At 41.1% G+C, this 24,526-nt stretch overlaps 1 protein-coding gene across 1 annotated transcript; it reads right to left on the bottom strand.

Moving 5' to 3' along the window:
• Positions 1–3,618: 3,618 nt before the first annotated feature.
• LOC105923168 (actin, cytoplasmic) lies at positions 3,619–22,624 on the bottom strand. The gene is made up of 10 exons (XM_012859068.3): positions 22,554–22,624; positions 20,468–20,592; positions 20,346–20,354; positions 10,319–10,420; positions 9,841–9,951; positions 9,631–9,715; positions 9,110–9,268; positions 8,804–8,989; positions 8,497–8,678; positions 3,619–3,912 (listed from the first exon to the last, which is right to left on the bottom strand). The coding sequence occupies exons 2-10, from the start codon at positions 20,588–20,590 to the stop codon at positions 3,769–3,771; spliced, it is 1,101 nt and encodes a 366-aa protein (XP_012714522.2). The 5' UTR covers positions 20,591–20,592; positions 22,554–22,624; the 3' UTR covers positions 3,619–3,768.
• Between the last annotated feature and the right edge of the window lie 1,902 nt (positions 22,625–24,526).

The following is a 24,526-nucleotide window of genomic DNA, read 5'->3' as shown; positions in this document are numbered from 1 at the left end:
GCATTGTTGATGGCTTTGCAGCAATCCCTCATACTGAGCATGCATGAAGCGACAGTGGAGAGGAAAACTCCCCTTTAACAGGGAGGAGAACCTCCAGCAGAACCAGAACCAGGCTCAGTGTGAACGCTCATCTGCCTCCACCCACTGGGGCTTAGAGAAGACAGAGCAGAGACAGAGAAAGCACAGAAGCTCACAATGACCCAGGAGTACTTTCTATGTTAGATGGTAATAGTGGATGATCTGTCTCCCCTGATTATGTCACACCTAACAGAACACCAGACCAGGTGTACCTTCTTTGAAGAGAAAAATGACAGAGAAGAAAAAGTTAAAAACTGAAATAACAACAAACAATGTAGATTGGAGAACAGTAGGAGAACTCATCTGAGTGAGAGAAATAGACCCTGATGTCCTCCAGCAGCCTAAGCTCATGGCCTATAGAAAATGAGAAGAGATTGGCCTGTGAATTTGGACCGTCTAGCCTCCACTGGCTATATGCTGGTGAAGATTCTCAGTCATCTAGGTCATGGTCATTCCAAAAAAGTAAAAAACAAAGCAACTGGACTTGTTTTCCGTAGTTTATTGATTTGCACTGCTGACTGTTTATTCACAGTACCAATTGTTTACATATACATTTGCAATACCGTACTTTAACTGTAATATGCAATTACCTTCCACTGCACTTTAATTTAAATAGCTTCTGTCCAAACATTATTTATACATTTTATAGTAATAGCCACCTGTATATCATGCTCACAATTCTGCCTATAGTAATAGCCATCTGTACATATATTCATAGTACATGTAAACTCTGTTATAATAACAACCAGCTGTATTTTATGCTATTGTACAGATCTGTAAAACTATATTTATAGTAAACACATCCCCCCACTCCTCCTCCTTACAGACCCCCTGTCTGCTCCTCACCACCCCAATCCCCATCAACCGACTCCACCCCTCCCCCCTGCTCACGTCCTTCACAATCTGAGGTCTTCATCCCCCCACTTCTGTTACCACTACAGTGTCCTTCACTCCTGACATGGTGAGAAGACAGCTTACCAGACTGCACTTCGACAAAGCTGAAGGCCCCGATGGTGTATTCCCCAGGGTGCTCAAAGCTTGTGCCTACCAGCTGTGTGGAGTACTTAGTCAAGTCTTCAGTCTGAGCATGCTCCTCCAGGGAGTCCCCGTGCTGTGGAAGACATCCTGCCTCATTCCTGTGCCAAAGACGCTGTCCCCTAGCGGCCCTCAGGACTACAGACCGGTGGCACTGATGTCCCACGTCATGAAGACCTTTGAGAGGCTAGTCCTGGTGCAGCTAAGGCCCATGGTCGGGCCCTTCACTGATCCACTACAGTTCACCTACCAGCCCCGCCTGGGAGTTGAGGACAGCATCATCTTCCTGCTGAACAGATTCTACACTCATCTGGACAAGCCGGCGAGCACTGTGAGAATCATTTTCTTTGTTTTTTCCAGTGCCTTCAACACCATCCGCCCGGCTCTACTGGGTGAGAAGCAGGGCTTTGAACCGATTTTTTTTCCCAATCGGTTTGTTCCGAACAGAAACGGAATTATAACGTTTCCAGTTATGAGTTCCACCAATAAATTGACGTTCCCGAACCGGTTAGAACAAAAAAATACTGTTCCCGGAACGGTTAATTTCGTTCCTTTCGTTTGACAAACATAGCTATTGATATTGTGTTTGGAATGAGCGTTTTACTTAACAATGGATCGTAATTTACCCCTTATTTAAGATGTGTAGCTCTAGTGGGACATCGCTCTCTCTCCATTCAGTCAGCGAATGTGTGATGTGATGTCACACAGGAAGTGAAACCTCAGCCGTCATGGACACCTCCATAGGAATTGCCTTTATTGAAGGCTGGGCCTTATAAAAAATCCTTGCATATGATTGGATAAGCCACTTGTCTGTCATCTTTATCGACGTGCTATTTCAACCACTCACACCGAAGCTAACCCGTGACAGTGAGCTGACAGGAAGAGTGGGAAGACAGGCGGCAAAGCACCGCAGGTCGGAGACGATCCCGGGCCGACCGCGTCAAGGACTAAAGCCCTTCTAACATGGTTCACGCTAACCGCTAACCGACAAGATGTCCGCTGCGGACGCGCCCCGGAAAATAAAACATGCCAAATCCGGTCGGGAGAAGGGCGAAAACATGGTTTCCACCAACAAAAGCCTTCAGAGGCGTTCTCTGATGTTCTTTTAATGAAACAATATTAGGTAGATTGGACAACACAGAAGAAATAGTAGCATCAATGTTAACGCTTGCTTCCTCGATGCGAGCCGCCATTGCTATCAAAACTGTCTCACGTCACGGTCGCTTCTCCACTACGTAACATCTATGAAACTCCAGCCCTGTGTCCTGATTGGCTGGACAATAAAATTGGTTGGAGAAATCACTTTGAAGCTAGGCGGAGCGACATATAGCTGGCGGAGTCAGGTTAAACGTGCGCAGGAAAATAATAACTTTTTTTTTTTAGTTAATTAGGCAACGAAAACTTTGAGGAACGAAATAAAACCGGTATTAACCGGTTACCATGATTTTTAAATAAGTGTTCCAGTTCCAGAACATAAAAAATAATAACCTTTCCGGTTTTGTTTCTGTTCCCTGTAAAATACAAAAAGTTCCCGGTTTTCATTTTCGTTCCTTGAACCGGTTCAAAGCCCTGGTGAGAAGATGACGGCGATGCAGGTGGAGGCACCCATTGTGTCCTAGATTGTTGATTATCTTACGGGCAGACCACAGTATGTACACCTGCAGAACTGTGTGTCTGACAGGGTGGTCAGCAACACCGGGGCCCCTCAGGGGACTGTCCTCACTCTTTTCACCTCAGACTTCAACTACTGCACTGAGTCCTGCCACCTTCAGAAGTTTTCTGATGACTCAGCAATAGTTGGCTGCATTGAAATGGGTGATTAGAATGAATACAGGACTGTGGTGGACAACTTTGTCACTTGGAGTGAGCTGAACCATCTGCAGCTCAATGTGACAAAGACTAAGGAGCTAATAGTGGATCTGAGGAGGACAAAAACACCTGTGACCCCTGTTTCCATCCAGGGGGTCCCTGTAGACACTGTGGAGGAGAATAAGTACCTTGGAGTGTACTAACAATAAGCTTGACTGGACCAGGAACACCGAGGCGATCTACAAAAAGGGTCAAAGCCGAATGTCCTGTACTTATGGAACCATTGTTTATCTTGCATTTGCTGCTATTGCACTTCTGGTTAGACCTAAACTGCATTCCGTTGCCTTGTATCTGTCCCTGTGTAAGGACAATAAAGTTGAATCTAATCTAATCTAAATGCTGTGCCCTGTAGTGATGCTACAGTGAAAATTGCATGATAGTGGATCCATTTCAAGCTTTTGAAGAAGGTTGCACACACATAGACCCAGCATGGCTTTTTTTCAAACTTATTGATCATTTAATACTGCACTAATATGATTTTATAGATGCTTCAAATTATAGATATGTGCATCATTTAAAAAATAACATTTAAAGAAAAGCATACATTTCTTTCATTAAAACAATGGACACTTAGGAAACATTTGGTATATTCTACTTTATTTATTTATATTTATGAGTTTCTGAATGTCCAGGGCAGTGTCTTTAAATTGTTAAAAAACTGTGGACCCCCCTGAGATAGCTTTGCCCTCCTCTAGCCCCCTAAATAAAAAACTTTAGCTCCGCCACTGCAGACAACCTCAGTCGGATGCAGCAGCATGGTGACCCCTGGGACAGGAAAAAGGTGCTCTAGAAGCACTTTCGATGGACAATAGATGGACCACATTCATCGTACTCCTGCTTGCTGATCCACATCTGCTGGAAGGTGGACAGGGAGGCCAGGATGGAGCCACCAATCCAGGCAGAGTACTTCCTCTCAGGTGGAGCAATAACCTAGGGTTAAAGAAACCACAAGTTTAAGTTACATTTTAGGGTAGATCATTGAAAACATTCAAGTTTAATCAGTTGTTTTAAGCCCGTTGAAGCCCAATAGCTCTAAGATTTGCCATCAAAGTTGACACCTTCAACAGGCAACAAGCTCCATGACTTTTATAGAAGTTAATAAATCCCAATTCAGGTGCTGCATCCCTCAAAGGATCTGGTCTATGTTGGCTGTGTCCTTCATCGGCTGTGAAAAAGAAAAGACTGGAAAAGATAATTTTGTGATTTAGGACTTTCTAGCCTCCACCTGTGATGATTTGGACATTTGTTTTTGTTTTTTGGGCTGATTGGAAGTTTTCCCCATTTCTGCTCCACTTCACCAAATCAGAGTAGAGAAAGGTTACGATTCCTACTGTCATATCACATGACAGATGACCCATGATTTATGACCCGTGACTGTGTGACCTATGACTTAAGATGTATGACGTGTAACCTAAGACCTGTGATATGGTATTTATGATCACCGGACCTATGACCGCCTTAATGATGACCAGATGCAAGAAGGGATGTTGACACAATGGCTTCCTTATATTTAGCACAATACAGGGTTTAACCATCTAATGACCACCTCTTAACTATGCCACCTCCTAACCTTGAAGGTGGAGATTCCGGCCTAAATGTGGTAAAAAAATTGCATTAAGTAAAGCAGTCTTTAAAAAAAAGACTCATCACAAATTAGAGAAGCAGGTCAACTTCGATAGAAATGGATGAAGAACTAGGCTCAGCCATCTTTGATAACATGGATGTAGCGTGCAAGATTGTTATTTTCCAACCCGAGAAATGGAAAATTGTTGATAATGACCCCAAGACATCCCCTTCTCTATGAGAAAAACATCAGCCTCTAGAACCAACACACTTCTAACACCCTGCCCATCCCTCTATCCTACAGATACAGTGAAACAATGCAGGCCTCGGCATCTAGAACCAACCCTTTTCAAAGGCCGCGCCCCTATACTCCATAAATAGAGTGAAACAAAGATCCTTTTACACTGATTCTTGACTCATTCTTCTTCATAAGAAAATACAGACTTTAGATTCTTCAGGATGGTTGGTCCAACCAACTACTGTTAACGCATCATCTCAGACCAATGAAATCCCGCAGCATCTCGGTCATTGCGACACAGTTCTAGTAGTTATCTTCATTCCGCATCAACCAGACTGTCAGTGAATTCACGGTACTTAATGTTACACCTCAGAGCCGAGTTCTGGACACTGAAGCAAGGAGTACCCAACAAGCCGAGGAGATCAGTGAATTGTCAGCTACATTGTGTGTTACAAGAAGACCGTCCCCCATTTTGTGCTGTTTACATTCCCTGGTTGGATTTCCTGTTTGTTCTCGAAAAAAAACAACTTTTTCTTAAATCTATTTCCCCAGCTACACCTTTGATCAGACTGTCACCCAGAATTCGCAGACCCAATGGATTTAGAAGGAGAATATTAGGTAATAATTCATTTTTAAATCAGCTTCATACATAATTATCACAGATAAACATTTTTTTTCTTTGCTGAGTCATGCACCTCTTGTTAAAACTCCACTGAACCAGCACAATATCAGGATTGAGAAAGTGAAAGTATTTCACACAGAAATTTCCTGAAAACAAAAGGTCAAAAAATGTGTTGGGCTCTTTCAGGATTTTGGTTTGTATCTGATAATTGCAAAAAAAGAGTAAAAAACAAAGCAACTGGACTTGTTTTCCGTAATTGAAGACGTTTCGCTTCCTCTCCAGGAAGCTTTCTAAATTCAAAAGGTCTAGAGTAATGATGAGTACCAAGCTTTATACTACTGCCCAAACAAAGGCCCTGTAATGGCTTAGATAACATGCAAATTCAACAGAAACAGGTCCACCCCGTAGTAATGGGGAGTCGTTAAAGACATTAAGCCAGCAGATTGGACCGAAACAGGTCCACTCCTCTGTAACAAGGAGTCGTTAAGGTTGTTATTGGCTTGGGTTAAAGGAGCAATGTTTTGATCACCCATATGATCACCCAATGTTGAAGAACATTGAAGTGTATAGGAAACCCACACACACAGACCAATATCTTCTTTTTGACTCACACCACCCACTGGAGCACAAACATTCGGTCATCAGAACCTTACAACACCGGGCCGAGCATGTCCCTACTAAGACAGAAGAGAAGCACAAGGAACAGAAACACATCAAAGATGCCCTCCAAACCTGTGGGTACCCTAACTGGGCTTTTGTCAAATCAGCAAGAAAATCCAAAAGACCCGCTGCAGAACATAATGGGGAGAAGAATAAATGGAAAAACATCGTCATCCCATATGTTGCTGGAGTCTCTGAAAAACTCAAGAGGGTTTTCTCCAAACACAAAATCCCTGTACATTTCAAACCAAACAGGACCCTCAGACAGAGGCTTGTGCATCCCAAGGACAAAACCTCCAAACCTAAGATGAGCGGAGTGGTGTATGCAGTTCAATGCAGTGAGGAATATTCTGATCTTTATATTGGAGAAACCAAATAACCTCTCCACAGACGCATGGCTCAACACAGGATATATATATATATATATATATATATATATATATATATATATATATATATATATATTTATATATAGTGATATATAGTGAAAAAAAAAATATATATATCATATTACCTTGTGTGGAATGTTGTAAACATATATATATATATGTATATATATATATATATATATATATATATATATATATATATATATATATATATATATATATTTATAAATGTGTGTATATCTGGAGCATGTAACGAAAGTAATTTCCCTCTGGGATTATTAAAGTATGTCTGATTCTGTTGAAATTGTGTTTTTGCACGATATCTTTGATCATATAGATATCACCATTTATACGTGGGAAAAATAAAAAATATTTTTTTTGATTGCTCTTGGGGGCCCTCTAGTGGCCTTGGGGCCCTAAACCAGTGTTTAGTTTGTTTGTGCCTTGGGGCAGCTCGGAAACAATTTAGACAAAGCTTGGCAACCTCTCTTTTCACCGGGTTCACCTCAATCTCTGAAGGATCCAGCAGGATATTTTTCAATATAAGCTTTTCTTCTGAATGTTTTCAATGGTAGACTTATCTTTTAAAATGCGTTTGACTTATGCAACTTTTTTATGTGTGCAGCAGTCAATAATCTATGTGCACCTTTCACTGAAATTATATTATTTGTTACTTGAGAGAATAAATTCAACACAAAGTAAACGTCAGGATCCCCCGGAGTATTTAGTGTTAGGGTCCTGGGGATCCTGCAGTTTTGTTATTGTATTCTGACTTTATATTTTTTATTCATCAGTCTGTTAGATTTGGTCTTAGTCAGTTTCTGTTCATTATGATTTTAATAGTTCTGTTAGATCTTTATTGTCCTGCCTACCAGTTATTGGTTCTGTTAGTGAGCTCTTTGGTTAGATCTGTTGATTCACCATGTTTCCTCTTAGGTTCTGCTCCCCCCCCCCCCCCCTTTTCTGCCAAACGGTTGCTCTCTTTCCCTCTGCTTAATTACCACTACACGGTCCAAGCTAAATTTCTCCACCTTTCTTCTATTTTTTTCCTACTCTTTCTACTACTATTTATTCTGTCAGTTATGTCACTCTCATTGTTAGTACATCTGCTATGCACCTCCCCCCATTCTGGTTAATTTCTTGTTTTACTCCTAATCCCAATTTCACGTACCTGCCAGTAAGTCTGTTGTCTTATTCATTATTAAAATATTCATTACTTCAACATGCTTCTCAAGAGCTCTTGCCTACGCTTTGGTACATTGCCTCAATCTATTATAAGTGTAAAGTTATGTGAATAGAGTAGTATTTTCATAAGAATTCTTGCAAAAAAGTGAATCCTTCCTCCTGCTTTAAAATGAAGAGTAATAAGCATCTTGTAAAGCTGTAACTTTGGTACCTGTTTCACAAATAAAGAAATCAAAAATCTTTTTTAGCACATCAGTATCAAATGATCTCACGACCCCCACTTTGGGAGCCCCTAACCTAGTTCATTACATGGGGTACTGTGGCTGTAATTCCTGAACATCCTTGGGGAGCAGTGGGCTGCCATGTGCGCTGCCCGAGGAGCAATCGGGGGTTAAGGGTCTTGCTCAGGGACCCAGAGTGCAGGCACTGGGGACCGAACTGGGTACTTGCATCCTTCTATGAGTGCAAGCGCGCTGCTCTAACCACTAGGCCAACACTACCCCAGTGTTTAAAAGTGAGCCAGAGTACATGTTGTTGCTCTTGAGACTCTATGGACAGGGTACCACGATATACTTACCCCTCACAATACTGTCTAGGCAGTCAAGAGGGGCAATTTAGAAGAGACAGAAGCACAATCTGAATTTTTTTCTTACTAACTATTAGCATCGCTTGGGGTTTGAATCTTTTCTGAGCATGGATTTTTGACCAGATTGAGAACTTTTCCATAAACACCTATTGACAGATTGGATTTTGTTTAGATGGATTTTTTTTTTATGCTCACAATGCAGGGCAGAGTCCTTTTATAGATAAATTAAATTTGTTCTTCACTCGAGCAATGAAAGAGCAAACTTATGCACCTTGATTTTCATAGTAGACGGGGCCAAAGCAGTCATCTCTCTCTGCATGCGGTCTTCAAATCCAGGGAACAAGCTGGAGCCTCCAGAAAGCACAATGTTAGAATACAGGTCTTTCCGGATGTCTATTTCACACTTCATGATGCTGTTGTAAGTGTTCTCATGAACACCAGGTGACTCTTCTCCTAAATGATACAAACATGTATCAACAGTCCATAGTTTTTACTTCAAAAGATCTTGTACAACCTCAGAGTTTGAGATAAATGTTTAAAAGACTGAGGATTTATATTTTTTTCTAATTGTTACAAACCAATAAAAGATGGATCGAAGAAGAGCTCTGGACAGCGGAACCTCTCATTGCCGATCGTAACAATTTGTCCATCAGGAAGCTCGTAGTCCTTCTCTAGTGAGAGAACTGCTTTCTGCATCTCCTGCTCATAGTCCAAAGCAATGTAGCAGAGCTTCTCCTTCATTTCTCGAACAATTTCAAACTCAGCTGAAGTTCAGAGCAGAGTGTCATTCACAGCAAAAGTTTAGGAGGTGTATATTTTCTGATCTGTCCTTACCATTAAAAGGTACAAACAGGGAAAAAAAACACATTCAGCAGTTGTTTTACCATTAGTGAAACGGTGGCCTCTTTCTGTGAGAATCCTCATCAAGTACTCCGTCAGGTTTCTTCCAGACACGCGTGTGCAAAGAAAGGCGTGGGGCAAACCATAGCCTTCATAAATAGGGACAGTTTGGCTGTAACCATCACCAGATCCTAATACAACTCCTTTAAGATAAAAAATGACAGAGAAAAGGTCACTGTACACATTAGAAACACTAATGGATCATTATTTAGATATAAGAGAGATCCAAGAGCGCCACCTGCAGTCTATGAAAGCCAGACCCGAGCAGACTAAAGCTCAGAGTGGAGAGGTGGAAAGACAGAGACACACTCCAGCTTACTGCTGAATTAAGCTGTGTTGCAAACTCTGTCAGCAACCCCCACCCCCCACCCCAACCCCCAATGCCCTGATCAGACTGTGCAAAACTGCGAAAGCTGCCGGTTGGTCTGATTTACTGAATACACTAAATTAAAAACCCAGACCCTGTATGGTTTACAGGAGTATGAGCATTCAGGTTTTCACTGACCTGTGGTGCGACCAGAGCAAAACAGAGACAGGGCACACTGATTGGCCGTATAAAGGGCAGGAACCTTGATGCACTCAAACATTATCTGAAACAAACAAGAAGACCATTTCACCTGACAATTCACAAAAGCAACTCCACGGTTATCTTTTAATGCAGCGTAACTAATATAAATGATTTATTTTGACTTGTATACAACTGATGTAAACTTACCATTGTCATCTTCTCTCTGTTGACTTTGGGTGTGGTTGCATGCTCTGACAGCAGGACTGGATGCTCTTGAGGACTCACACGGAGCTCATTGCAAAGGGCATGTTGTAAAAGCTGCACAATGATAACAGTTTAATTTCCTTAATCTTAGGGGATTCTGACATGACGTTGTAAGTTGTACGAGATACATTAACATGTTCAAGTAGTTTCAAAGTTAGTGGCTAAGTGAAACAATGTTAATTTGCATTTTCCCAGTTACTTGGCAGCTGAGCCAGAAGAGGAAATTTATATATAAAAGTGATATAGAGTACCTTAAAGTTAGATTTACTGAGATTTAGCCAAACACTACGCACTATTCATGTATAAAGGAAACATTACTGGTTATGAAAACTTTAACTCTTAGTATTATTCTATCAAGGTCTTTGACCTTAAAGATGTTGCACATTCAATTACATTAGACGTTTTATCGCTGCAGCCTTACCTTTTCCAAATCATCCCAATCAGTCACAAAGTTGTTATCAGTGATGTATTTCAGGGCCAAGACGCCCCTCTTTTCCTGGGCCTCGTTTCCCACGTAGGCATTCTTCATTAGGAGGGAAGATTGAGGACATCCTTCAGAGTCAGCATGTAAAAACATTTGCAAAGCCAAACTCTCCCACAAGTTATCCTGAAAACCTTCTGCATATGAAAGCAGAATGCTCTCACATATATAATTAAGAAGTTGTGTCTTTGCACACACCAGTGAATGGCTCTAACGTTTGGCTAAAGAAAGGTAACAAGCACATTTGAAGTTCTAAGTTAAACCCAAAGGCTAGCTTTTTCATTTTTTTTTTCTTTTTCAAAAAGGAACAAAAATATCAGTTTCTGCTCTGTGTTAGTAGAAGCATCGAGCAGTCAGTTTACAGCATGCGTTTTTACCATGCAGTATTTTCAAAAGAGGTTTGGTTTGTCATTTGAAAGTTACTCAGCTGGTAAAAACTCAAAAACAGGCACTTTATGACCATATGCATAGATATGAATTTATTTCTTTAGGTGTGGAAGTTCAGGACACTTCCCTGCTAATGAAGTTTGCACTGCTCTAAGGTTCATTCAAGAGTACAACTCATAACTTTCAGATTTATTGACATAAAAGGGGTCAAATCCTAAAAAAAAGGCTTTAGTTACGAACGGTGAAAAGAAATCTTTGGAGAGAATAAGCTACTTTGTCTTGACATGCGACAGCTGATGCTATTGTTCTGGACCATGACAGCAGCTGCTATCTTTCAGGTCCGTTTAGTTATATTCAATTCAATTCAATTCAATTTTATTTATATAGCGCCAAATCATGAAACATGTCATCTCAAGGCACTTTACAAAGTCAAGTTCAATCATATTATACAGATTGGGTCAGATTATACAGATTGGTCAAAAATGTCCTATATAAGGAAACCAGTTGATTGCATCAAAGTCCCGACAAGCAGCATTCACTCCTGGGGAACCGTAGAGCCACAGGAAGAGTCATCTGCATTGTACATGGCTTTGCTGCAATCCCTCATACTGAGCAAGCATGAAGCGACAGTGGGAAGAAAAACCACCCATTAACGGGAAAAAAAAACCTCCGGCAGAACCGGGCTCAGTATGAACGGTCATCTGCCTCGACCGACTGGGGTTACAGAAGACAGAACAGAGACACAACAAGAGAGACAAAAAAGCACAGAAGCACACATTGATCTAGTAATCTGTTCTACATTAGATGGTAGTAGCGGGTGAGCCGTCTTCTCTGGATGATGTCACAGTTAACAGAACGCCAGACCAGGTGTACCTACTATGAAGAGAAAAGAGAGAGAACAGAAAGTTAAAGCAGAAATGACAACACATAATGTATAATTGAAGAACAGTAGAACTCAATATAGTGAGAAAATTAGATCCTGATATACTCCAGTAACCTAAGCCTATAGCAGTAAAACTATAAAGGTGGCTGAGAGTAACATGAGTCACTAGTTATAATTTTTGTCAAAAAGAAAAGTTTTAAGCCTAGTCTTAAAAGTAGACAGGGTGTCTGCCTCACGGACCAAAACTGGGAGTTGGTTCCACAGGAGAGGAGCCTGATAGCTAAAGGATCTGCCTCCCATTCTACTTTTAGAGACTCTAGGAACCACCAGCAGACCTGCGGTCTGAGAGCGAAGTGCTCTGTTAGGAACATACGGGGTAATCAGAGCTCTGATATATGATGGAGTTTGATTATGAAGGGCTTTATACGTTAGAAGAAGAATTTTAAATTCTATTCTTGATTTAACAGGAAGCCAATGAAGGGAAGCTAAAATTGGAGAAATATGATCCCTCTTGTTGATTTTCATCAGAACTCTTGCTGCAGCATTTTGGATCAGCTGAAGGCTTTGAACTGCATTTTGTGGAATTCCTGATAGTAAAGAATTACAATAGTCCAGCCTTGAAGTAACAAATGCATGGACCAGTTTTTCAGCATCACTCCTGGACAGAATGTTTCTAATTTTGGCGATATTCCGGAGGTGAAAAAAGGAAACTCTGGAAACCTGTTTAATATGGGATTTAAATGACATGTCTTGGTCAAAAATAACACCAAGATTTTTTACTTTATTACCAGAGGCCAGTTTAATGCCACCCAGATTAAGTGATTGGTTAAGAAGTTTATTTTTTGAGGACTCTGGCCCAAAGATTAAAACTTCGGTCTTGTCAGAATTTAGATGCAGGAAATTTAAAGTCATCCAGCTTTTGATGTCATCAAGACATGACTGCAGTCGAAGTAACTGATTGGATTCATCAGGATTTATGGATAAATATAGCTGAGTATCATCAGCATAACAGTGGAAATTAATCCCATGCTGTCTGATAATTTTGCCTATCGGAAGCATATATATAGTAAAGAGAATTGGTCCAAGGACTGAACCCTGTGGTACTCCACAAGTGACCCTAGAGTTTGAGGAAGATTTATTATTAACATGAACAAATTGGAATCTGTCTGACAGATAAGATTTAAACCAGCCTAATGCTTTCCCCTTAATCCCTACAGTATGTTCAAGTCTTTGTAGGAGAATATTGTGATCAACTGTATCAAACGCAGCACTGAGATCTAACAGGACAAGTATAGACACAAGTCCATTATCTGAGGCCATGAGAATATCATTAGTGACCTTCACAAGAGCTGTTTCAGTGCTATGATGAGCTCTGAAGCCTGACTGAAACTCCTCAAGTAGGTCATTACTTTGTAAATGTTCACAAAGTTGATTAGCAACTACTTTCTCAAGAATTTTAGATAAGAAAAGAAGATTAGATATAGGTCTGTAATTTACTAACTCATCTTGATCAAGAGAAGGTTTCTTAAGTAAAGGTTTAATAACAGCTACTTTCAAAACCTGTGGTACATATCCATTTACTAAGGATAGATTAATCATGTCTAAAATAGTGCCACTGATCAAAGGGAATATGTCCTTAAACAACTTGGTTGGGATTGGGTCTAACATACAGGTAGAAGGTTTAGATGAAGCTAAAATTTTAGATAGCTCAGAAAGCTCTACTGCTTCTAAACAGTTCAAACACTGCGCAGATTCTAAAGATTCCTCCAATGCTGCCTCACTTACTGAGGACGAGGTAATCATGTTTGGGAGGATGCCAATTATTTTATTTTTAATGGCATCAATTTTATTCATGAAGAATCCCATAAAATCATTACTACTGAGAGCTAAGGGAATGGATGGATCAACAGAGCTGTGGCTCTGGGTAAGTTTGGCAACTGTACTAAAGAGAAATCTAGGATTATTTTTATTCTCTTCAATTAATGATGAAAAATATGCTGCTCTAACTCTGCAGAGGGTCTTGTTATACAACAATAGTCTGTCCCTCCAGATTAAGTAGGATTCCTCTTGGTGTGTAGAGCGCCATTTTCTCTCCAATTTCCTAACATTGCGCTTCAAGGAACGCAGCTCTGAATTAAACCAAGGAGCCAGCTTCCTGTGAATAATCACCTTCTTTTTCAAGGGAGCTACATTGTCTAATGCAGAACGCAATGAGGAAGTCACATTGTTAGCAAAGGTATCGATTTGTGAATGGGAAGAAACAGCAATGCTGCCATCTACAGGGCATTTCTGCAATACTGAGGATATTAAGAAGGGGACAGACTCTTTAAGTTTTGATACAGCATTATCCGATAAAAATCTACTATAATGGAACCCTCTTTTGGGGGTGGAGAATTCAGTTAGATTAAACTCAAATGTTATTAAAAAATGATCAGACAGGACAGGGTTGTGAGGAAATACTGTTAATTCTTCACAATCAATGCCATATGTCAGCACAAGGTCTAAAGTATGGAGCCGAGAGTGCGTCGGTTCATGCACATTTTGAGCAAAACCAATTGAATCTAGGATAGTTTTAAAGGCTACACTAAGGTTATCACATTCAGTGTCAACATGGATGTTAAAATCACCCACTATAATAACCTTATCAGTATTTAACACCAAATCAGATAAGAAATCTGACAACTCATCCAAAAACTGAGTGTAAGAGCCTGGTGGACGATACAAAACAACAAACAGAAGAGGTTTTATTGCTTTGCAGTTTGGATGAGGGAAACTGAGGGTTAAATGTTCAAAAGAACTGTAATTATTAGTTGGCCTGGGACTAATTAATAAATCAGACTGAAAGATAGTTGCCACTCCTCCTCCTCTTCCCACAGATCTGGGAATGTGGAAATTTGAATAACTGGAGGGGGTTGACTCATTTATACTAACGTAGTCCTCTTGTAGCCAGGTTTCTGTGAGACAAAACAAATCAATCTGATTATCAGAAATTAATTCATTAACTAACAAAGTCTTTGGAGGGAGAGACCTTATATTTAATAGACCACATTTTATTATTTTATTTTTAGGTTCAAGGTGAACCATATTGATTTTTATTAGGTTTTTATGATTTGTTCCTTTTAGATCAGTTTTTGATCTGTTAAGTTTTGGCCGTGGGAAAGACACCGTCTCAATAGGATAATGGGTGGGTAACAGTACAGAAGCTGCAGAGAGGTGTGTTAAACTACGGCTCTGCTTCCTGGTCTGGACCCTGGGTTGTCAGCGTTTAGGAGAACTAATAAATCCGGCCAGATTTCTAGAAAGAAGAGCTGCACCATCCAAAGTAGGATGGATGCCGTCTCTCCGGATCAGACCAGGTTTTCCCCAGAAAGTTCTCCAGTTATCAATGTAGCCCACGTCGTTTTCTGGACACCACCTAGACAACCAGCGGTTGAATGATGACATGCGGCTAAACATGTCATCACTGGTCAGATCAGGCAGGGGACCAGAGAAAATTACAGAGTCCGACATAGTTTTAGCAAACTCACAAACCGAAGCAACACCAACTTTGGTGACCTCTGATCGGCGTGACCGGGTGTCATTACCGCCAGCGTGAATAACAATTTTGCGGTATTTACGCTTATCCTTAGCCAGTAGTTTTAGGTAGGATTCTATGTCGCCTGTTCTGGCCCCTGGTAGGCATTTAACTATGGTCCCTGGTTTCTTTAGTGCCACATTTCTCATTATGGAGCTGCCAATGATTAAGGTCGGCTCCTCGGCGAGATTGTCGCTCAGAGGGGAAAATTTATTAGAAACGCAGATGGGTTGGTGGTGATCTGGGGTCTGTAATCTAGAGCTATGCTTCCTACGAACTGTCACCCAGCCAGCCTGGTTACCAGGCTGCTCGGGTGCTACTGCTTTAGGTTCGCTACGTGAAGTTACTCTATGCGGCTCCGCGCTAGCAAAAGAGCGGTTATCAGCTGGTTTTTCAACAGCACGGAGCCGGGTCTCCAATTCTGACACCCTCGCCTCCAAAGCTACAAAAACACTACATTTATTACATGTACCATCATCACTAAAGGAGGCAGAGGAATAACTGAACATCTGACACAGAGAGCAGCAGATAGGAGACTTAGTCAGACACGGAGAAGCCATTATGAGGCTAAGGCTTGGCTAGCGCTAGGCTAACGCTAGGCTAAAGCTAGGCTAACGCCCTATTATCACGCCAAAGAACAAACCGTGTGAAACACGAGGAGTTCCCAAACGTGATGAGCAGCCACAGACAATGTTTTAAAAGTGCTTATGTTTGGAAACAGATGTTACAGCAAAGAGGTTTAAAGATAAAAAGCGAGAGAGCCTGGAGCAAAGCTCCGTCGTTCACACAGCAACAACAGGAAGTGACAGAATACGCCTTACCGCAAACAGGAAGTCCGCGAGCCAATCAATCAAAAAAATATGAGAGAATGATATGTCAATATGAGGATCTGATTTACAGAAATTCTTGATTATAAACAGATTCAAACATATGAACTGTTTAATTTGCAACAGAGAACAGCAGCATTAATGAGTTAAAGCTAACACCATAAACACTTTTGGTCTGCTATCATCAGTCCAAGCTTTATGGTTGAATTCTCTTCAGCGTATGAACCCGTTTGATACAGAACCAGAACTTCTGTCTTTGATTAGAAAATTGAAAGTGTTCCTGGTTTTTAATCAGATCCTGTGAGAAGCTTACCTGACTCCGCCAGATAGATTTGCTCCGCATATCCATCTGGAAACCTTCCGTTGAAGTAATTTTGGGAAGGGGCGAAAATACTGGTCAGCTGATTGGCCTATGTTGGTGATAGACGGGCCAAATAAACCAATCAGATTCGTCGTCGCTCTGTTACGAGCGACGACGAAAACACAACCACAAGCCAAGCTACTCTTGCTGCTGCAGGTAAAGGCTCGTTAGCTCAGCAGAGAAATACTCTGTAATTCCGATAAAACTTGCTCGATAGCCGCGCTAACGCTAGTTTCATCGGCTGAAGCCGCCATGTTCTTTAGACTGAACTGACGCGCTTCCCGTTGCGTCACACCGCAACCTGCCTCAAAGCCAACGCTGATTGGACGTTCGTTTGGTGAACGGCTCCAAATTTTCTTTAACGGAGAGTATCCAGACTGATCTGCGAGTGAAACCTTGAAACCTCGCGAGATCAGGATGGTCTCACGAGGCTAGTGAGAAGCACCCTGAAAGAGCTAGTGGTACAAATAGCTATGTGTTAATGGTGGTAGTGAGCTACAGCTAAGTTTATATGACTATTGTGCCCTCCAGCTCCACATTTGCTTTTAATTGTAGGAAATGGGTGTGACGTTTTTACTGTGCATCCTTTTTGACTGCTGGTGGTTTAGCCAGCCCAATCATTCAAGATACTATTCACTGTCCAAACCGGCAGGACGCAGCTTCCTGGGAAACAAACATGAAAACAAGTTTCTGCTATATACTCTATCAAGCTTGTATGCCTGGCATGCACCTACAGGTTCTGCATTCGCTGCCAGGCTTTGCTGTCAGGGGAACTCTTCAATTTAGAAGCCAGGCAGGCCAATTTACTCCCTTTTGAAACCAACTTTCCTATCAGAATCAGAATCAGAATCAAGTTTATTGCTTTGCACTTACAAGGAATTTTACTTGGTGTTGATGGTGCAGACAAAAACAAAATAAAATAGATATATATACAGACAGAAGCTATATACACTCAGTAAGCTGTGCGTTAATGTAACGCAGAAGCTTGTAAGTCCTGAATGGGGAAGAGGCAGTGTCCAGTTTCACAGGCTCTTGGCCTTATTCATAAGACCGGTAGCAGATGAGAAGCAACTGTTCTTGTAGTGCGAGGTTTTGGTCCTGATGGACCGCAGCCTCCTCCCAGAGGGAAGTGTCTGAAATAGTCTGTGACTGCGGTGCGAGGGATCAGCCACAATCTTCCCTGCACGCCTCAGGGTCCTGGAGGCGTACAGGTCCTGGAGAGATGGAAGATTGCAGCCTATCACCTTCTCTGCAGACCGGATGACACGCTGCAGTCTGCCCTTGTCCATAGCGGTGGCACCAGCATACCAGATGGTGATGGAGGAGTTGAGGATGGACTCTAGCATGTCTAGCATGTTTGACAGAAAGCACTGAAAACGCTCTGTGCAGATTGGCTGCAAGTCGCTGTCATCACTCGTAGCCAGTTGGATTTTAATAGCTGGCAGTAGTCTTGATATTTTTAACAGTGTTTCATGTCTCCATGCAGACCATGTGATATTATGAAACTTACCCAGTTTCACAAAGGAGATCCCATTTTCTTCACACAGCTTCTTCAGTGCAGCATTTTTTTTGCACCCCCTTTTTGTAGGTAAAACTGCAGCAGCTTGATCACAGTGCGATTAAATGTCTCACAGTAAGGAATGGTGCGATCGGCCGATTTTGCGCAATTCTCCAGTTTGTGCGCGGTGCACAAAATGTGCACAAGGGAGTCTCCAACTGCAGCAAGTTCCCTGAGCTTTGGCACAACACCATTGTACATATACCGACGTTGACAGCAGCCCTATCTGTGCACACCGCGACCAACTTTGTTGTCCAGTTATCCAAGCCTGTGTCCTGGAAAAGTCTTACAAGTCCGTCTGTTATAGCCTGCGCGGTTCGGTCACCACCCAGTTCAATCAGTCCGAGAAAGTCGGAGGTAAACTCTCCGTCGCTGGACACAGACAAAATATAAACGATTTCCTGCTTAGTTTTCGTGATGTCCTCAGATCCATCAAAAAAGCAGCCCCCAAAATTCAGTAGACTGCAGCTTGGCTCTTAAATCCCCGCTGATGGTGTGAGCGATGCTCTGCATGATCCGTGTGCCACCTTCACGTGAATGATATGCACATCCGACATTTACTCCTAGCCGCTTCAGTAAGGGAGTATCCTCGGAATAGGAAGACATGGGACGTGTGTGTTTAGCTTTATGGAAGGCGAGGAGAAACATATTATGGAGAGCTTGCCGCTGTTCTTCATTCAGTTTTTCTCGCCATCTGGCAAGTGGGCGACTGGACATTTCTTGTCGGCTAGTTTGTTTATTAGCAATGGCTTGAACCACATTCATGTGCTCCTTGCTCTTTTCATGTTTGTCAAATAAAGGATGGTTGAAATTCTTTGAGCCTTTATAGAACGCACCTGTTTTGTCTGCTAGATTTGGATGCGAGCGGCAAATCTTGCACCACATTTCAGTGCGCTCCACGTCGGCTTCAAGCCACGGCACGTCTTGGAGCCACTTTTCTGAAAAAAGCCTTTTCTTCGGCTCCGGTCCAGTTTGGCGTTTCTTTGTAGGTGGCTGAATGCCAAAGAAGCTGCTTAATGTTTGCTGTTTTTTGGACATCTTCGACAGTAGTTCAAAACAGGTGACGGTCAGGTAGTACGCAAATTTGCGTAGTGATAAAATTGACGTTACGCTTTCCTGATTTGTGACGCGCATGAGTACCTGTGTACAAGTTATGTGCACCCCTGCCAAACACAAAGAATAACCTGCCCAGTGTGTGTGTGTGTGTGTGTGTGTGTGTGTGTGTGTGTATGTGTACTTGCAGCTGAGTTAAAACATGTTTTTCGTATTTTACCACCAAAGTGAGGACTTTGATGTGAAGTGAGGACCTTTTTTGGTTCTCACTTTTTTGGGCTAGGGGTTAGATCTAGGACTATGGTGTTAATTAGAATTAGGGTCAGGGTTAGGCCACAGAAAGGGTTACAACAAATGGAAGTCAAGGGGAGTCAAGCCAAGGTCTTCAAGGATGTGTGCCAGTTCTTCTACTTGCAGCTGAGCAAGAAGGTGTGAATTAGGTTAAGGTTGGAGGTATGTATATACTGGTAAAGGTTAGGGTTAGGCCATAGAAAGGCTTGAAAATGAATGGAAGGCAAGGCATTGTCCTCACAAGGATGTGTGTGTGTGTGTTTGTGTGTGTGTGTAGTCTCTTGGTGAGGGCTCATTGTCAGCTGCATGATTTTATTTTTCTGTGTTCTTCATAGGTATTTCATTTTGCTGTTCTGTTAGAAATGTGGCATATGAGTAGAATGTAGAAATGGGATGGACGAGTGGAACGTCAGTCCTGGGAGCGTCATGCACACCTAGACAGTCTGGGACACAAGGCTGGGACACAAGGTCATCAGATAGCACCCAAGTGGTGACACATTATTTTACTGACGACATGTTAGGAAGCATACAGCCCTTGCATGGGCGTGTACCTAGATTTCTTTATAATGCTTAAGAAATAATCAGTCGGGGCTCTTGCCACATTCATTGCCGTTGTGTCATGTTCGATCAAGAGCCCATCAGCGCTGATGTGTCTGTAAACCATTCCTCTACCTTTTAGATTAAATATGGTAAAATATAGTTACGGTTTGAAGAGTCTTTTTATCACTACAGAAGTCTGCAATGCAAACACTACATTATCACATAAAAGAACCAGGGGAGGCCGAGAACAGGTCGATACCTGAACAGTTCTGTTTTATCTTTTGTGTGTTTTATTTTTATATCTATATTTACTGTGACAAACTACATGGTTTGTATTTTTTTATTCTGGTTCCACAACCTTTCTGTTGCATAGGTGAGAGCATTTAATTTGTGCATGTAAGATTTCTATATAGTTCAGATTTTGGTTTTATAGGTTTACATTTATGCCAATTTAAAATTATTTCCATGTGGCCACTTTAAGTTTCATACTCACTGATGCAGCCTGCAAAAACAAAAACAAAACACAAAATTAATTTGCACACTTACATATTTTGTCCTTAAATACAGGTAAATGGTTCTATTAAAATATTAAAAATAGCACTGATAAAACTGTACCCTGTACTTGTGGGATCCAACAAAGGATGGAATGACGACAGGGGGAGCATCATCTCCAGCAAAACCAACCTTGCACATCCCAGATCCATTGTCAATAACAACAGCAGCAATTTCATCATCCATTTCTGAAAGGAACCATTAACAAAATAAAAAATGCAACTTCTGAACAAATTGCAGTTAGAAATAACACTTGGACATCTAACATATAAAATCTAAATGAAAAAATAACCTCCAGGATTTGAATATGTTGACAGATGTTCAAATAATGCTAACACATGGTATAAGTTGTAAACTATATCTGAATGCAAAAGAGATAAAATGGTAAAAGGTGATACACCAGATTCTCCCTTCTGGTTTGTTGTCAGTGAGGCGACAGTGGCGCAGGAGTTAGTAAGTTGCCGGTACAATCCTCCACTCTGACCGTCTCAGTCATTGTGTCCTTGTGGAAGACACTCCACCTGAATTGCTGGCATTAGTCAGAGGGCCCGGTGGCCCCGTTATATGGCAGCCTGGCCTCTCTCAGTCTGCCCCAGGGCAGCTGTGGTTACTAACATAGCTCACCACCATCAGGGTGTGAATGTGTGAATAAATAAATCGTGTGAATAAGTTAATGCAGTGTAAAGTGCTTCGGGATCGTCAGACTTGATAACGCACAAATACAAGCCATTTACCATTCTGAGGGACATTTAAAGATATTTCTGGGTTTCTTTCTTTAGAAAAACATTAATTTTTATTATATAATGAATACAATTAAAATAATAGTTAATTAAAAATCTGACTTTCCATATTATTACAGTGTTGCATTTTCCAATTTTACAACTAAAAATGTGAATATTAAAGAAAAAATATGAAGTTTATTTGTTAAAACCAGATATTGACATAAACATTATGTCAATATATATATATATATATATATATATATATATATATATATATATATATATATAAGGGGGAGTGGCGGCCTAGTGGTTAGAGCTGGGCGTTTGCACTCAGAGAAGGATGCAAGTACCCGGTTCTATCCCCAGTGCTGGCACCCTGGCACCCTGAGCAAGACCCTTAACCCCAGATTGCTCCCCGGGTGCTGCACATGGCAGCCCACAGCTCCCCTAGGGTGATGGGTCAAAAGCAGAGAACAAATTTTGTTGTAATGTATGTTTCAATGACAATAAAGATGATATTACTATTACTTTAATATTTTTCCCATCACTGTCTGACTGTAAACCAGACTGAACGTTTTCTGTTTAGTTCAGTTAAAATAACCAAAGCTAGCAAAAACCAAAGCTAGCAAAAATATGAATATACATTTCTTTAGTGATATATTGATATAACTTTTTTTAAATTCAGAAAATCATTATGTCTTTATACAATTTGAAAAGCCTGAAGGGCGATGCTATGGCTTTGCAAGCTTCTGATTAATGCACAACATTTTACTTAAATAGAGGCAAAAGTTTTTGTATTTTAAGGCAACAACACAAACACACACGTATAATCAACCAAATTATCAGGAAGAGAAGTGTGGACTGCACCTGTCTGGTTCATCCTTGTTCCAGTTCATATCTGAAGGTGCATCATTAATCAATTATATGCAGGTATAAAAGCCACAGGAGTTTCCAGCCAAACACAACAGAAGTTAAATATTTGGTGAAGATATTGTTAAAGCTGATGAGTGTCTCCAAAGTGCAATGGAGACTCTTACCAGTATGGGCTGAAAAACCACCCAAACATGATGAAGCCATTACTCCAAAAGCCTGATTACAGTTTTCAGATAAACTCAGTGATAAATGTCTTCATTTTTTTATGTTCTGGGTTCTGACAAAACTAAAACTAAAATGAATAAAGCACAATTTCCCACCAAATACTGTGAAACCTTCATGCAAGCCCACTCAGGACCTCTGACCAAAGTCACTTAGTATACAGACAGTTTAACCTAAAACTAAGCAAATGTGTAAAGAAAACACAATAATACGAATAAGCTATATATATATATATATATATATCTATATATATATATATATATATATATATATATATATATATATATATATATATATATATGTATCATAAAAAGCCACAGTCTGGTTCTTACCTGTTGCAGGTGAACAATCGTTCCAGGTGTGAATGCAGAATGGATGTAATTTAGATTTACATAAGACAAAGCCAAACCTGACACTGCCCCAATCGGAAAATGATCCTCTCGTTGCATGAGGAGTTTGACCCACAGCCAATGAAAAGAAACATGTCAGTTTTGTTGTGACACACCAGAGAGGAATGAGATAAAACTAGTTTAGGGAATGCCAGTTAAAAGGCACATTGATTGTTTATATTTGGTAGGATGGAGTAGCATATGATTAGTTGATCTGGTTTCTGTCATGGGTTTTTAAATCTGGCTGATTTGAATTCAAGCAGCTGCTGTGTTTGTGATTATGGAAGCGTGTCTAAGTTCTGTTGGTACATGCTGGCGCTTTTTTAAAAGTAGAACAAATAATGTAGGTAAAAGCAACATGGTGGCTGAGCATTATTATGAGAGTGTTTGAAGGATTGTTTCATATTTAGCTCCTTAAATCGGAATTCATTTGACACATACTCAGTGAAGGAACCAGTTTTATCTCCACGACACAGAACTGGTTTATGCAGTTTTTGTTTCTTTTTGCACTTTGTTTTTCTTTCAGTTTTGAGAAAAAATACAAAGAGATTTTGTGTGAGATGCAACAACGTCAACTGCACACTTCATGATAATCAAACTATCCTGGATTTTTGTTTCCACACATCAGAACAGATCTTTCAACTGACACTGATAAATATGTATTTCGGAAACACAATTTATTCTTTTTCACGATTTCCTCAAGTAGCCAAACATATTATATCATGTTTTGTAGTAGAGTGAGACCCCTCTTAGGCCATCCGGCATAACCTCCATCATATTGGGGTTTTTGCTACAGATGAACTTTAGATTATGGACAAACTTAGACGAAAAGCATGAAGGGACAGATTCTTTCAAGCTCACTGACAAGTTTAAAATGTTAAATAATTATTTTTAGTTCAGACCTATAGAGTAAATCATTGAAATTGTTGGGACACAAAATGATAGGTGCTGAAATGTTTTCAGAAAGAAACGAGCAAAAGTCCAGATTTATGATCTGAAAGCAGGTCATTTTTTGTTGTCGCTTTCCCTTGATTAGAATAACATTTCAATCTGGAGAGACTCAGACGGAGAAAGAGAAAACGATTAACAAATTTATTTGACAAAATGAATAACAGTTCTTTGGCGCTCGGGCCCCGGCTGAAGATTTGAGCAGTGAATTCCGACGAATTCAGATGAGCCCATCAACGCTTAATAGGGATGCTCCCCCGGGGCCCGACACTGGTGGTGGAGGTTGGAAAAGATGACGTCTTGGAATGCTGGTGGAGAAGGGGAGGAGGTGGGTCGAGCACAGCTGGAAAGCGACAGGCGGCGAGGGTGTGGAGCCTTTTAAATGGAAGCTTGATTGAAGATTGGAGAAAGCGGGTCGAGGTCCGGAGATGAAGATGACGCAGTAACAGGTAGGCGGAAGTCTTCCAGCTTGAATTTGCGCCTAGGCTTCATATCATCAATTATAATATCCAATTATTGTCATGATTTGTTCTTGGTTGAACCTGGACGGAGCACGCACACACAGAGCTAAAATAGAGAGTTTATTGTAAGAAAGATGAATCATGGCAGGTGGAACCAGAGATGCAGGACTGAACTGGAGCAGAGGTGTAGCTGTGTGCAGGAGATGGCAAGCAGGACCAGAAACATGGCAGAGAGGGTACTTGGAGACCAGAGTACAGCTGCAGGATCCACAGCTTGGCAGGAAGAATACTTGCTGGTCAGAGTTACAACAGGATAGCTTGGCTGGATGAATACTTGTAGGCCAGAATGACAGCAGAATAACAGCAAGGTAGGGTGAATACTTGCAGGTAGAGTCACAACAGGATTAGAAGCTCCTCCTGAGGTTCAGAGGGGAGACAGGATAGATCCAGCAGCAGGCAGAGACTAACATAGTGAAACTGAGGCAGGAACCAAATAGCTAGCAGGAG

The sequence above is a fragment of the Fundulus heteroclitus genome, chromosome 12, assembly GCF_011125445.2.
Source record: "Fundulus heteroclitus isolate FHET01 chromosome 12, MU-UCD_Fhet_4.1, whole genome shotgun sequence".
NCBI lineage: Eukaryota > Metazoa > Chordata > Actinopteri > Cyprinodontiformes > Fundulidae > Fundulus > Fundulus heteroclitus.
This window is presented reverse-complemented; position numbering and strand designations above follow the sequence as displayed.

Excerpts from the sequence above, each read along its gene's own strand:
- LOC105923168 (XM_012859068.3), bottom strand. The coding sequence starts at position 20,590 with ATGGATGATGAAATTGCTGCTGTTGTTATTGACAATGGATCTGGGATG. Across the intron at positions 9,269-9,630 it reads TTGCTCTGGTCGCACCACAG|GAGTTGTATTAGGATCTGGT; the intron begins GTCAGTGAAAAC and ends TTTATCTTAAAG. Across the intron at positions 8,990-9,109 it reads AGGCCACCGTTTCACTAATG|CTGAGTTTGAAATTGTTCGA; the intron begins GTAAAACAACTG and ends TCTGAACTTCAG.